At 36.0% G+C, this 13647-nt stretch overlaps 1 protein-coding gene across 1 annotated transcript in view; it reads left to right on the forward strand.

Moving 5' to 3' along the window:
- Window positions 1-4134: 4134 nt before the first annotated feature.
- Window positions 4135-13647, forward strand: part of USP6NL (USP6 N-terminal like) — a 123665-nt gene continuing 114152 nt past the window's right edge. Inside the window, exon 1 of the mRNA XM_026868244.1 lies at window positions 4135-4226. Within this exon, the coding sequence (XP_026724045.1) occupies window positions 4223-4226 (4 nt within the window). The 5' untranslated portion in view covers window positions 4135-4222. The remainder of the gene's footprint in view (window positions 4227-13647) is intronic.

A 13647-nucleotide genomic window follows, 5' to 3' on the forward strand; every position in this document is an offset into this window, starting at 1 on the left:
CAAACTCCTGGACCAGTCGTTTGCCCGCATACACTTGAGAATAACTTTCTTTGTGCCGGTTTGTGTTTGGAGCAGGCAGCTGCTATGAGTGTAGCTAGTTTGGAGTTTTCACCGAGTTAGGGTGGAATGAAGCAGGGGCGCATCTGCCTTGTTCGCAACAAATTTATTTTGTGGAGGATCAGTTCAATTAGAATTAAGTCTATTAAATAATTGTTCTCTATGGTTATTTAGCCTGAGGTGTACCCTGCGATCTAGAGCTGTTGTGTGACAGTCGAAACTCAAACTCGGCTAGGCGTGTGTGTATTAAATACGGCAGCCAATCGGCAGTGCCTGAAACTAAAAGCAATTTGCTTCAGCGCTTTGTAGTGTAAATATTCCTGCTATGAACAAAGAGGAGGGTGTGTCATTGTGCTTGTTTCATTTGTACTTGTATGTGCTTCCTCATTTGTGGCCAGTCAGTGATTCTGTGTAGGTTCTTCCACAGTAGTAGTCTTACTTTGTTGTGAATTTTACGTTTGCGTGGTCTCGAGCTGGGACGCTCAGAAGCTTGGTGCTATATTAGGAATTTTTATGATGTGCTTTTTAATAGCCGTGCTCTGAAGTGACTTCGTTCTGCTTGTTGTTACTGATTATAACTTTGAAATTAATTCAACTTGAATGCAGTGTAAAATAAGTATTCAGTAGAACTGCCTTTTAACCAGCTGTTCTTTTGCCCTCTGATTATACAGCATGGAAACCAATCATTTTGGACTTAATGTTTGCCAGCCAGCTATCTATAAAACTTTAAACATGTGCTTCTGAAATCTCTCTATCTGTTTTCTTTGAGGGGCCATAACATTTGGCTTTAAAGAATAAAGTAAATGACAGTAAAATACTGATTTGTGCCAGGCAGGCTCTCTTTAGACTATTTTGTCTGTGTGTGTGTGTGTGTGTGTTTAAACAGTGCAGTTGCATGCTGCTCCTGTGATTTCTGGTTCTTGGGAACTGGGGATATAAATTCTTAATGTTAACTCCTTAACATCTAAGTTAAACAGATACTACAATAACATACGCACAGACTAGACCTGATTTTTTAATTGCCAATTTAAAGGAAAATCTTTTCTCTGAATAGAGGCATAATGCATAGAATTATAATATGCTGTGATTTACTTGCAATCTGGCTCAATTATCGTTAAACAGAGTATTGGATAAAAAAAGACCTGGCACTAGGTGTGGAAACAGATAATTGAATGTATAATTAGTGTGCTTGAATTTGAAGTTGTAAAGAGCTTCTCTCACTTCAGGTATGCCTTTCAAATCTAAGTTAAAATGTTGATAGTTTCACAACTACTTAAGGTGAATACCACCAAGGGCTAGAAGATGTGTGTTAGTAGAGGAAATACGGGATGGAATACAAGGGTTAGCTCTTCAGGAAAAGCTGATTGAAGGTATGTGTGGGTTGGTTTTGTTGTTTTGTGTTTTTTTTTTTTATTAGCCTTTTTAATTGCAAGGGAGAGCATGAAGGATGTCAGGTGCTAAAAAGGCAGTTTTTCCAAGATAGTATCTTTCATCAAGACACTTAACAAGTCATATTCTTTCTCTGTTGCATAGTGTTCCTGTGCAGGAGAGAACCCTACAAGCATTGAAATATATCAGGGTGTTGGCTGAGAGAGCTAAGTGGTAACTGTTCAGTTTCTAACACATATCCTTAGGAACAGTATCAGTATTGTAATGCAGTAGAAAGTACAGACTTTCAGATTCTTGGCAGTATTGACTTTTCTTACTTTTCAATGCTGCTTGCTGTTGCTTTACTCGAAATTATAGATAAAAGATGAAACTTTACTTTTTTAGGGACTTAAGCACTTTCAAATAGTCCAAGTAAATGGCCTTCAGCAAAATGATGAAGTTGTGAACAAGGGAAATTTCATAAAGCACATATACAATGTTATCACAAAGACAAAACCCGAATTTAACCAGAAGTCTATATTGGCCAATAAACAGATATTAGCAATAGTTAAGCAAAATATTTAGACACAGGGGGCAAGACAGAAGTAACATTTGATAGCTGGAAGTTGAAGTTGCTGTGGTGTACTGAAACATTCACTTTTCATGGTTATGACACATGCTTTTAGGTAGCATGTGGCTGATATATTCTCCCCTACTTCTTTCCTTAGTGTTACATGAATAGATTTTTATAAATGATATGGTGTATAATTATGCTATTATTAGCCTTAAGTGGTTTTCAGAAGTGATGCTTTGTTTTTATCTAATGAACAGCCTTTTCCTGTACATACACACAATAAAATGTCACGTAACTTGATGCCTGTGAGGCAAGGTATTGTTAGTTCATATTTAGAAAACTAAGGTGAGACTATGCCTTTGAAAAATCAAGTTGAATGGGAGACTCTAGTCTTCCAGTTCACTCTGCATATGATTGAAGAACAATTTGGGTCCTACGGTAGTACGGAGCTCTGGTCAAAAGTGCTTTGGAACTGGGTTCATCATCTGCATGACTCATTTGATGTTCTTAACATAATAGCTGTAATTAGTCCAGTAAATAATTAAATGTCATGGAAGTTATATTTGCTAATTTTGATACGAGTAATCAAAAGGAAGATGACAAGACTGCAGTTGTAATGGTATGTTTTAACCAGACACTTTATTTTTGATTGGGCTGTGTGTGCTTAGATCGTTACTTCAGCAGCCATTCATAGAGAATTGGCAGGGCCTGCAATTCCAACTGTTCTTCGGTGATTGCACTATCTAATGGCTTTGTGTTCACCTGTGTTTTTTTTTTTATAATGTTTCCATATGTATTTCTTCAGCATGATACCATTTTCCTCCCCTATTAAGTCTCTTCCCTGCATTACTTTTTCAGTGCAAAAGAAGTTGGTTGTAATTTTCAGTCTGCAGCGTTACCAAAGGCTTCCTTTTGGATTTTTTTGTGGTGTGTGGGTGGTTTTGGTGGTGTTTTTTTGCTTTGTTTGGTTTGGTGGGTGGTTTGTGTTTTGTTTGGGGTTGTGTGTGGTTTTTACTTTTTAACAAACCTGGCTTTAGCAATTGATACAGGATGTGAATTCTGATGTGAATCCAATCCAGTGATAGTTCCTCTACTGCTTTGGCATGTCCTGTAAATCTGTAAATGTTATATGAAGTTATACTTTATGAAAAGTTAGATCTCTTATTTTGTCTTTTTGTTTTATTTTCTTAAAACATTAAGAGATCTGGACAGTTGAGACTTGAAATCTGAGTCAGCACAAGATATTATCTGGCTGGATTAGCACAGGTGGTCTGGTTCAGCAAGTTCTAATAGGTTCTGAAAAGAGGAAATAAATTGCATAATATTCCTTAATTTACAGAAACTCCATTTGTGCAGGTATTAGAAGAAAATTCTTTATAGCTTAATAGGTACATTTGTTTTTTTCTTTTCATCTCAGTTGTGAGGCAAAGTTATTTCTGTTTAACTGTTCTGTTAGACTTGTATAAACTTGTTTTTAGCAGCAGGATGGAGAACATATAATAATTTTCCCAAAATGTACTTGCTGTGCTGTGATTTTTGGAGCTTGCCTTCTGTGTTTTGCTTTGGGGAGAGCCAGGCATATTGTTAGTGAATCCATAGCTGCCCTACTTCGTTATCTTTTTTTTTGTTTTGATTATGAATTGACTGATCTGATGATTTACAGTTGCTAGAAATGGTAACTTTTTCAGGTTTTGTTTCTGAGGAGAAAGTGTTGGATAGTAAACTTACTTGTAGGTCTTGTGTTTTGAAGAGTATACTGCATCTTTCTAGCTGAAGTTGCTGAAGGCAAATACTGTTTTGATGGTATTTTCAGTTACTATATCAGTATTGCAGTCTCGTACTTTTAACTTCTTAAAAATGTTAATCTTTTGGGAGCAGTTATGTTTTATGAACTAGTATATGTATGCAAGGTTAGAATATGAATGTTAGAATAAAGTATATGTTTTGAGTTCATAAACGTCAAAATATGTCCATAAGCAGTAAAGTTCCTCAGTCATAACAAATGCATCCTTGTGTTCCTTTTTTTTAACAAGGAGGATGAAAAGGTAGTAGGAAAGACAGTTTATATATAAATACTTATTCTAGTTATTTGAAGTTGAAAAAATGATTTGTCTCTTTATTTTCCTACCATCATCAGGACATGAATACCTCTGAGAAACCTTCTCCAACAAGATACCTTGCTTCAAGACCCATCTTGGATTATATGCAAAGAAGTTTCCAGTCATGAGTGAGTAGATTTCTTTATTTAAGAAGAGAGAAACCCTTAGTTTGCAGTTTAGAAGAAAGATACTTCTGTAGTGGGTTTTAGAAGGTGGTTCTTCCTCAAAAATGTTCATACTGAGTTTTGACTCCTCAGTCCTTTCAAAAATAGCCACAGAAATTTGAGATTTGGCAGAGTCTGTTCTTAATCTTCAAATTTTTGATCAGTGTGTGTTCTGTATGATTTCTATGTTGATACTCTGGTGTCATTCTCAAGAAGTTGAATTCTGTAACATGCTCATGTTTGGGGTGTTTTTTTCAGTATAAATAAAACATGTAACTCTGAGGGGAAAATGTCTTTGTGAAGAACTCTAAAATATGTGACTGTCCAGCAAATTAAAATAGCTGGTAAAAATCCAACATAAAATGAATGGACTTCATTTTATGGGGGGAAAAAAAAATAAATATATTACTCAAATTCCAGTATAGAGGTCTGATCCCAAAGGAATTTTGGCATGTGTTGGAAAGATCTGAGCCATAGAAAACTGTGACTTAAGATCTGTTTTTGTGGAAAAAAACCAGATGAAAGACACCAGAAGTTTTGTTTTAGGCCATATCTGATGGCTTAGATAGTCTTCTTTAGTGAACTGTTTTGAGTATTTAAAGGTCTCTTATAAGTTTTGAGGATGTGAGACTTATTAATATAACTCTTGGCAGCAACATTATCTAGCCTTACATCATGTGGAAATAAGGATATAACTTCATATGCACAGGAACTGTATTTATAATGTAGCTTAGTTTCAATGCAACTGTACTGAATCTGTTGAAGAATGAGTATCTAGTTCATAGGATAATTATATCCTATGTTAGCAAAATAAGATCATTTGATTTTCTGGGAGGAAGTGAGTAAAGAAAATTGTTGGTTAAATTTCTTGTCAAACTAAATGAAAAATGACTGTTCTTGACATCTGGAAGAAAAAAGAATGGTAAAGGAAGTGCTCGCTAAATGCAGCAAAGGAAAGACTACATCAAAAAAAGGACTGAATGTATTGCTGAACTTTAGCGTTCATGCTTAGTGTAGATAGAACTGTTTTAGTGTTTATCTGGAATTATATTTGGGTTTTATATTGCTGTTCACACTTGCTTGCCTTCTGACATTTAAAGTCTTGCATAGATGACAACTTTACAGGCAATTATTCAAGTACCTGAATATCCTGATTTGTCAAATGCTGCTATATTAATCTTCATTTGTTTTATAGAGCTTCTCGCATGTTGTCATTACCTAATGTATAGTCTTAAACATTACAAAGAACTAAATCTTTTTACCTTTTGAATCATAGTTGCTGTGTTAAGTATTGATTCACCAAGGTGCTGCTGTGATGTTGTTGGTTTGAGCACAACATTACTGTCATGACTTGAGCAAAACACTGGTGGTTTTGGTGAGATTTTGACATGATTCTGAACCGGAGAGTTTAACTTTATATTAGGAAGAATGAAGACCCTTATTCAAATGAAAGATAACACTTGGGAAGTACTTTGTGTGGTTACTAATAATATTATCCAGAATACAGTCTCTCCTTTGCAGGACACCACATTCTTGTGGTAGATGAGATGTTTAAATCCATGCTAAGATGGGCTTTAAGGGCACAACATAAAATGCCACTTTTTTTTTTTTTTTTAATACGGTTTAGAGAAGATTAGATGTTTTGTTCAGCTGGTATTGCATTTCTTAGTTTATGGTTTACTTAAGAGAAACTTGAATTGTAAGCATGGTCTACACAGTTTTATAGGCTTCTCTCTACTAAATACCTCAGTCTATAAGGCATTTCTCGTCTTATGAAGATGCCTTTATTTGCATACTTCTGTGCATGTAGGCTTACTCACAAAATCTGTGGGCACCAAGGATAGCTAGATGTATTAAAAGTGATGGGAGACTAGCATTTCTAACTGGTGCACCACCTAGTGTAATTCAAACTGAAAATCTAAGATGATCATCTAAAATGTGGGAATGTCAGACTTAAGGCTAATAACTTCTTGGTTAAAAAATATAGAATGCTGTTATGTGCAGGCTACACTGTAGAATCCTCTTGCTATTTTCTTGTGATACACTTGATGTAATATATATTTCCATTGCTATTTGTGAAGGACTGTTCCAGAATCTCAGTCCTAAAATGATTAAATCAGTTTTCTAGTATCTCTCCTAAATTTATTCACAGGCAGTTCATATGTATTTGGTTTTCTGCTGACCTCATTCATTAACTTAGAAAGTAATTTTTACCTTGTATTACATTTGTTGTTTTAGTGGTTTGTGACATAGAGCATATTATTTTATTGAAATGCCTTGTACAAGTGAACCTGTAATATCTGGGTACTTAAGAAGCACACACAAGCTTATTTTTAAGCAAATGATCAGTTAAAAATTTTTGGAATGTCAATAGGGGAACTACTGTTGTATAACTTTGTTAAAAGTTATCAGGTGTGTAGGCAAGTACTTTGGATCCTGTTGTGCTGAATCTTCTCTAGTATTCAGGAAGAGTATTGGCAGAATTGCAAAGTCCACCATTCATAGTAGTTGCGTTTAGTTGTTGGGCAATACAGAGAATCTGAAAAGCTCTTAAAAGTGAGGCAGTCTCTATTAAGGCTTTTATTTTTGTGCAATGCCTTTATAAATGTCTGTGTTCATAAATCAGGATAAGACAATTCTGTATTTCAAATTATACTTTAATATTGTGTGCCCCATAGGACAGCGTGGTTCACGTGCTTAAAGGATGGGTAAGACTGTACAATGTCGCTAAGTTAAATTGATTTTGATTTATTTTGAATTTAAAGATAACCTGTCAGAGAAAATCTGGCTGTATGTAACCTGCCCAGAATGTCACACCATAGAAAGAGCTGGTTTAATCTTACACGTTTTCTCCAATTGTTGACATTTGGCTGCCTGAGTGTGTAGTGTCATGATGAATTCTGATGATTATAAGCTGTGCTCTTTATGTTTGGGAGTTTTCCTATGCTTTCTCCTTTGAAGAAAGGTCAGTGCAGTGAACTTACTTGAGCTGCTGCAGTGAACTCAGTTTGCAAACAATTAAGCTAAAGGTTAGTATATACTGTGGCAACAAGCTGCTGACATCTTTGGTTTTTTTCCCCTTAAATGTATAGGATGGAGTGCCAACTTTTAAAAAAATTTATTACTCTGCTGCCGTAATGAGTTGTAGAGAATAATTCTTTCCTGGCTTTGTCTTTCTGCTTTTAGTTTTGTTTCCCACACCCTAAAAACATAATACTGCATGCAGTTGGGAAGTTAACCTGCTATTTCTTCATGCTTCAGTATCATCTCTTCAGGTTTTCTTTGTGATTGACTGAGGGCAGGAGTGCAATTTGTGTGTTTGGAGAGAGGCTATGCAGTGTAATCTTATATTTTGAAAATGGTCAGTGTGGCCTGGTAATGAGGTGGGAAACTTTTTGCTTCACCAGTTCAAATCAAGACCACAATGGTGTGATTAAAGGCTGCTTCTGTTTGATTGTCGGTTATTTCTCTTGACCTCTCATTAAAGCTGGCTTTCTAGTTGGTGTTCACAGAGGTAACCTAGGGTTTTGTGATTTCTTAAAAAAAAAAAAAAAGGGTCTTTTTTCCCTTTTTTTTTTGGTAGTGTGTGTAAAGAAATAGTCTTGGCTGACAGTGTTTCTGTTCATGAGCAATAAACTTGGGAATTAAAACAAAGGTTAAGGTCAGCCTCAATAGATAAAGATAGAATGCTTTAGCAAGTGTGCATTATTATTCCTATGCTTGCAACTGAGAAAAGTGCATTCCGGGCCTTTATAAAGCTTCCTAGGCTAAGAGAAGCCTGTTTGGTTAAGGCTGTCTCAATTTTCACCCTTTACCTCCCATCTCCCCTTGTTGTATGCCAGAATGAATTTGTATTGAACTGAAGACCAAGTCAAACTGTTCATAAAGTAAATGCTGGGAAATGGACAATTTTTTGTGGCTTACACAAAGTGTAAGGTGGCTGTGCGTTTTGCATATTTTGGGGTAAAAAGTTGCAAATAACTATGAAGCTGATAGATGTAGTTTAAGAGGCTCTGTAGTCACCAGTTCTTTTCAGTGAGCTGAGATTGAAAGGACGGAAAAAGATGTAAGTTCAGATTCATATGTAAAACTGCATACTGGGGAAGGAAAGTTTAGAAGTAAGCTAAAATATCTTTATAATGAAGAATAGTATGGATTATTATATTATGTACTAAGTTTTTATTTTTGAACCATGAACCCTGAAAACCCATTCATGAAGTACAAACTTGAAGATACAATATGTAAAACATTTAACAATTGTTGTTTTGATTTCATTTAGATTTCATTTAGAAATTTAATTTAGAAATACAGAAGCTATTGTCTCCTAGGTCATCTTTTCTGAAATTTGAAATAGTAATTCTTTATGAGAAACTGAAGATCTGAATGATAATTGTAGGACATTGGGGATAAAGAGCCATAATGCACATTTGAAAAAAAGTTAGTTTGAAGACTTGGGATATGTTTAAAATGTTTTAAGAGCTAAATAATAATCACCTCCTCTGCAGTTCAGCTATCTGCAAAAGGTGAAACTCTCAAGATAGTTAAAATAGTAAGATACTGTATCTTAACAACCACATAAAAATTACTTCACTGATAACATCAGGATTTGTCTTCTGTTTGCTCTATTTGAAACTGTCAGGGGAACGCACCATTGCAATGTAACTGCAGTGACACCCGAGCGCTCTGATCAGAAGTAGTAGTGTCCTAACTTCTTTTTGTAGGGGGAGGATCAAGCATGAAAAAATACATGTATACAAAGTTGTTTGGCTGCTGAACCTAGTGGTCAGGAAGAAGCGCTTACCACTTTTGATCTTTCTTCACTGTTAACTCTTCTGGTTTATCTTTTCATTTATTTTCTTCAGATGCTGCTAGTTAATGCTATACTGGCTGGCTGTCCCTTTTGTACAGTGTGGCTAGTACCCCAGGGAGGCTGTCCAAGCGTGCTGGAGATAGTTTTCTGACTTGAAATGCAGATTCAGAGCTGAGAGTTAGTGAGTTACAGAAACTTGTATGGACTTGCAGAAAAGTTTTGAGTGAAGCTGAGTTTCACTGGAAAGGTCTGGCCTGTAGGAGCCAAGGCTGAACAAGGGTCTTTTAACATTTCGTGACCCACTTAAAATGTTGCCCTTGTCCATAGTGGGGGTGGTGTCTTTTCACTGTCTGAATTCCTGCATTCTTCCTTGTTGCAGGAGGATTCAGAGGTTGAGCTGAATTGGGTGGGCTCCCTAAGCTGTTACTACATAGCTGTATAAATGGTTGTGCTGCTGTAATGCAGGGGGACATGCACAGGGGTGAGAGTAAGTGGTTGGTGGGTGAGCCTGTCCTCTCCACTGGTAATGCTGTCTTTCCCTTGCTTGAAGTTTGTAGGGAACTGTAGTTTATGTTGTTTAGGAATGTAGTCATCCTAGGCTTCTGCTATGCTAAGTGAGGAGAGGCATCTCCAGGGGGCTAATCAGATCTTAGATGACCCAGTTTCTCACCAATGCTGTAATTAAAATGCCCCTCCAAATACAGAGGGTGCATTTGGCACAATAAAGTATAAAACCAAATACTTTACATCACAGAACTGATGCATCACCTTGAGGAAATGTTGTCATGTTAGTAAAAGCTTGCTTGTTTTCTTAATATCACATTTTATGATGCTGGATTTCCTCTTATTTATTCAATAGACTTAATGATGCAACTTCTCAGATCTTGTGACTTTATTGCTGATAGTACAGCTGTTTAAATGTATTAGAACACAAACGAAGGCCTTTTGAAATTTGTCTATATTTAGACAGACTTTTTAGATTTTTTTTTTCATAATACTTCCTTTATTTTTGTTCACTTTAGGATACTTAGGACTGGTAAGTTGTAGCTCTACTTGAACTTAGAATTTATTTTTAGATTGAATAGGAAGACAAACATTTTTGATTTTTTTGTTCTGTACTTTTTTTGACTGAACAAAGTAAGTCTTCAATCTCCGTGGACTTAAGTGAAGTCACTTTCTTTTCCTAAGCTTTGCCGTAGGTTGCAGCTGGCAAAACCACATTTATCCCATTCAGAAACTGTGCTTCCAGGTGGTATGTTCAAGTTCAGTAGTCTCACTTTCTATAAGGCTTTGTCAATCAACAGCTATTCCATAGTATTTACTGTTTCATTTAAATTAGTTAATAATGTATAGTAAAGCTAAATATTTCTAAAACCTCTTTGCATATATTTCAAATACATTTATTGAACATTGGAAAGAAGTGGTTATTTTTAATATTTTTTTTGGCCATAAAGGGAATTTCAAAGCTATCTACCTTCAGCTGGGCTTTCTCCCCGGGAGTTTAAATTGATGGTTGGATTGATGGGGCTTCTCTAAATAAGTTAGTGCAACATAACACCTACATTTAAAGCCACATGACTTCTGTTTGTAAACCAAGATGTTGGCACTGGCAGGAAACTATTGTTAGTTTTGAACTGACAGACAGTTGTGGCAGGAAAATTACCATCATGAATGTTATTGGAGGACCAGTGTGTTTGTATACACTATACACACTTACTGCTCCCTGAATATGTCCTTTTTAAGACACTTATACTTCATATTTATTTTGTCACATTTGCAGTGAAAATTAAGGTTGGATTATTTACTTTATGACACTTTAACTCTGTGTGTATCCAAAATAGCAGAGGTGATATAAATATGTTTATAATAATAATTGAAATAAGTTTAAACATTCATTACATGTTACCTTTGTCATATATTTTGATATAATTATTTTCTATTTATAGTATAAATTATATACTTACATGAAATATATAAAAATTCTTTTATTTGTGTGTGTATATGCAGAGGGGGAGAGCAATCTTTCTAAATTTGTCTGCTTCTCACTGTTTTGATTGATGGCCAGTAAGGACCACTGAATTATCACGACTAATTGGTGTTCACAGAAGTACATGCCTTTGGCATGATAATGCTCTCCTGTGACAGTTTTTTATTTTTGTTTAAATCTTAGTCTTTGGACCTGTCTCTCTATTCCTTTATATAGACCATTGCACAATAATGTCTTTATTGTGGGACTTTGGTACTCCTGCAGCAGAAGGACTAAGTAGCAAAAGAACACTGTAACCTTGTTCTCTTGAGTGAGTATTAAGTATCTGCTACTATGTAAGCAATTCATATTTCTGGGATCCTATTCATCCTGTGATAAGTTGAGGGTGGTGTTTAAGTACATTCCAAAGAGGGAGGGATACAGAAACTCACAGCTAAAATACAGATGAAAAGCAAGAGCTATAAATGTAGGTGTTTGGGCAGGCACCCTCTTTTTTGTGTAAGGCACTGTGGAGGTAGAACAGTGTTCTAGTTACTGCAGGGAGGACTTCTAGAGGCTGCAGGAATAAGCTCCCAAGTGGTGGTATAATTTCCGATTGAGTTAGAGAATTCACAAAACAACAGCTGAGTCAGATGAAGGGTTAGAAATGGGCTGAAGAACTTTTCCAACAGCAGTGTCAAGTGAGGTGTTTAGAGGACTTTCCTTGCCTGTTGAGTCATGTTGTTCTCCCTTTCTGTACAAATGATGGAATAATATGCACCACTGTGTTGGAAAAGTGAAGCTATTGCTGCTCATTAGTGGAACTTTACCACAGATAAGAAAAATAAGTGACCTGCAACCTCATTTTATGTTTTATTATGTTCATAGTCAAGAAACAAAACACGAGATTTACGAGGTGTGTGGTTATTTTAAGCTAAATTGTGACTGTATTTCAGGAAAAACTACTCTGACATTCTTTACCCAATTTTTGATGGGAAACAACTCTTTGATTTGTAGCACAGATGGAAAATACTTGGGGTTGTTGCCATAAGTGGGGTTATGCAAGTAATCCCAGCAGGATGACTGGCTCCGTGACTGGCTCTGTGTTTGTTTAAATTTAAGATCTTTTCTTTACTTAAACTATCCAATATGTTGTCCTTTCAGTGTCTGAAGGATGGTTGCAGACGTTTGTGTAAACAAAGTAGCTGCTTTTAGGTGATATCTTATCAATCAGCTGATTATAAGGTTCGTTTAATCTCTCATTGCAAAAGAGCCCTCTGTAATTAAGAGATTTTAATTCTTAAAATTATGTGGGAGACTGACAAGATAGCACTGGTATTTTTTTCAAGGTATTGGTATGTCTGTTCCTATCCTGCTCAAGATTTCTGAAGTAAGCAGGAGGTTGTGCAGGATTTATAGGCTGTTCTGGGAAGCTGGTGTGTTGAGTGGGTTTTTTCCTTTTTTTTTTTTTTTTTTTTTTTTTTCTCCCCTTGTTTTACTTTGTGTAACATAATTATTGTCTGAAATGGAAGGCATACTAACATGCTGTAGAATCTTCAGTGCAGTGATTAATATAATAGATCACTAATGTAAAAGGGCACTTTGTTTTAATAAAGCACTTCAGTTTGCCATAGGAGAGGGTTCTTGAATGCAGTCTTTCTGTTTTACCCTTGAAAAGCTCTTTGAAGACCTGCCTAATTCCATGTAGAGTGCTGAAAGGCTCACTCGGAGCTCTTTTGAGCAGTAGTCAGACTTCCCAGAATTTTGAGAGACATAGGGAAATAAGTCTCACCAGAATGTGTTCTCTTGCATTCAATATAAAGCTTTTTTTTTTTTTTTTTGGTACTAGAATTTTGTACAGGATTATATGAGGAGTTTTTTGTGATGTTACTGTTTCCGAGTTGTACAAACACTATAATGATGTAACCCTCCTTCCCTGCCTTCTCCCAAACTTACTTTTTGGAGGTGACACTTAGCTGCAGCTCTCTGTTCTTGCCAGTGATGCTGTGCTACAGCCATACTTTGTGTCCAGGCTGGTCTGCAGACCCTGCTTGTCTTTGCATGCTTCAGAGTGGTTATATTTCATATTACTTTATATCTGGCTGTAAAAAACAGACGAGCTTTTAGCTTCCTCTTCCCCACCCCCTCCAGTTACAGCAAGTTACTGTAAGAGTGTTTGAAGGGCATCTGGGCTGGTCTTGGAGGATTGGAGAGGAAAAATCAGGTTTATAGTTTGTCTTGAAAACATTAGATACAAACTGAAGAGTGTTGATTTTGCTTTTTTCTTTCCTCCCACGCTGCCCCCACCATACTCTTTTCTATGCCACAAGTAGTGACAAAAATGTCTGTAGTTTTTACTTTTAAGTATGTGGTAGGAAAATACTTCTTTTTAGGCCAAAGGCTAATGAGTCACTTTTAGTGATACTTCAATATTTATTTATTCCCCGTGCATTAAAACAAACTAAAAGACATAATATTTTTGTGAAGCTCACTGTAAGACACTTGAGTGGTTGGTGGTGTTTTTTCTTTTCCTTTTTGTTTTATTTTGGGTTTTTTTTTGGAATGTATCAGTCATTAACTGGAACATCCATTTTGAAGAACTAGCTCTT

Source organism: Athene cunicularia, assembly GCF_003259725.1.
Source record: "Athene cunicularia isolate RWA chromosome 1 unlocalized genomic scaffold, athCun1 chr1_part2, whole genome shotgun sequence".
Classification (NCBI taxonomy): domain Eukaryota; kingdom Metazoa; phylum Chordata; class Aves; order Strigiformes; family Strigidae; genus Athene; species Athene cunicularia.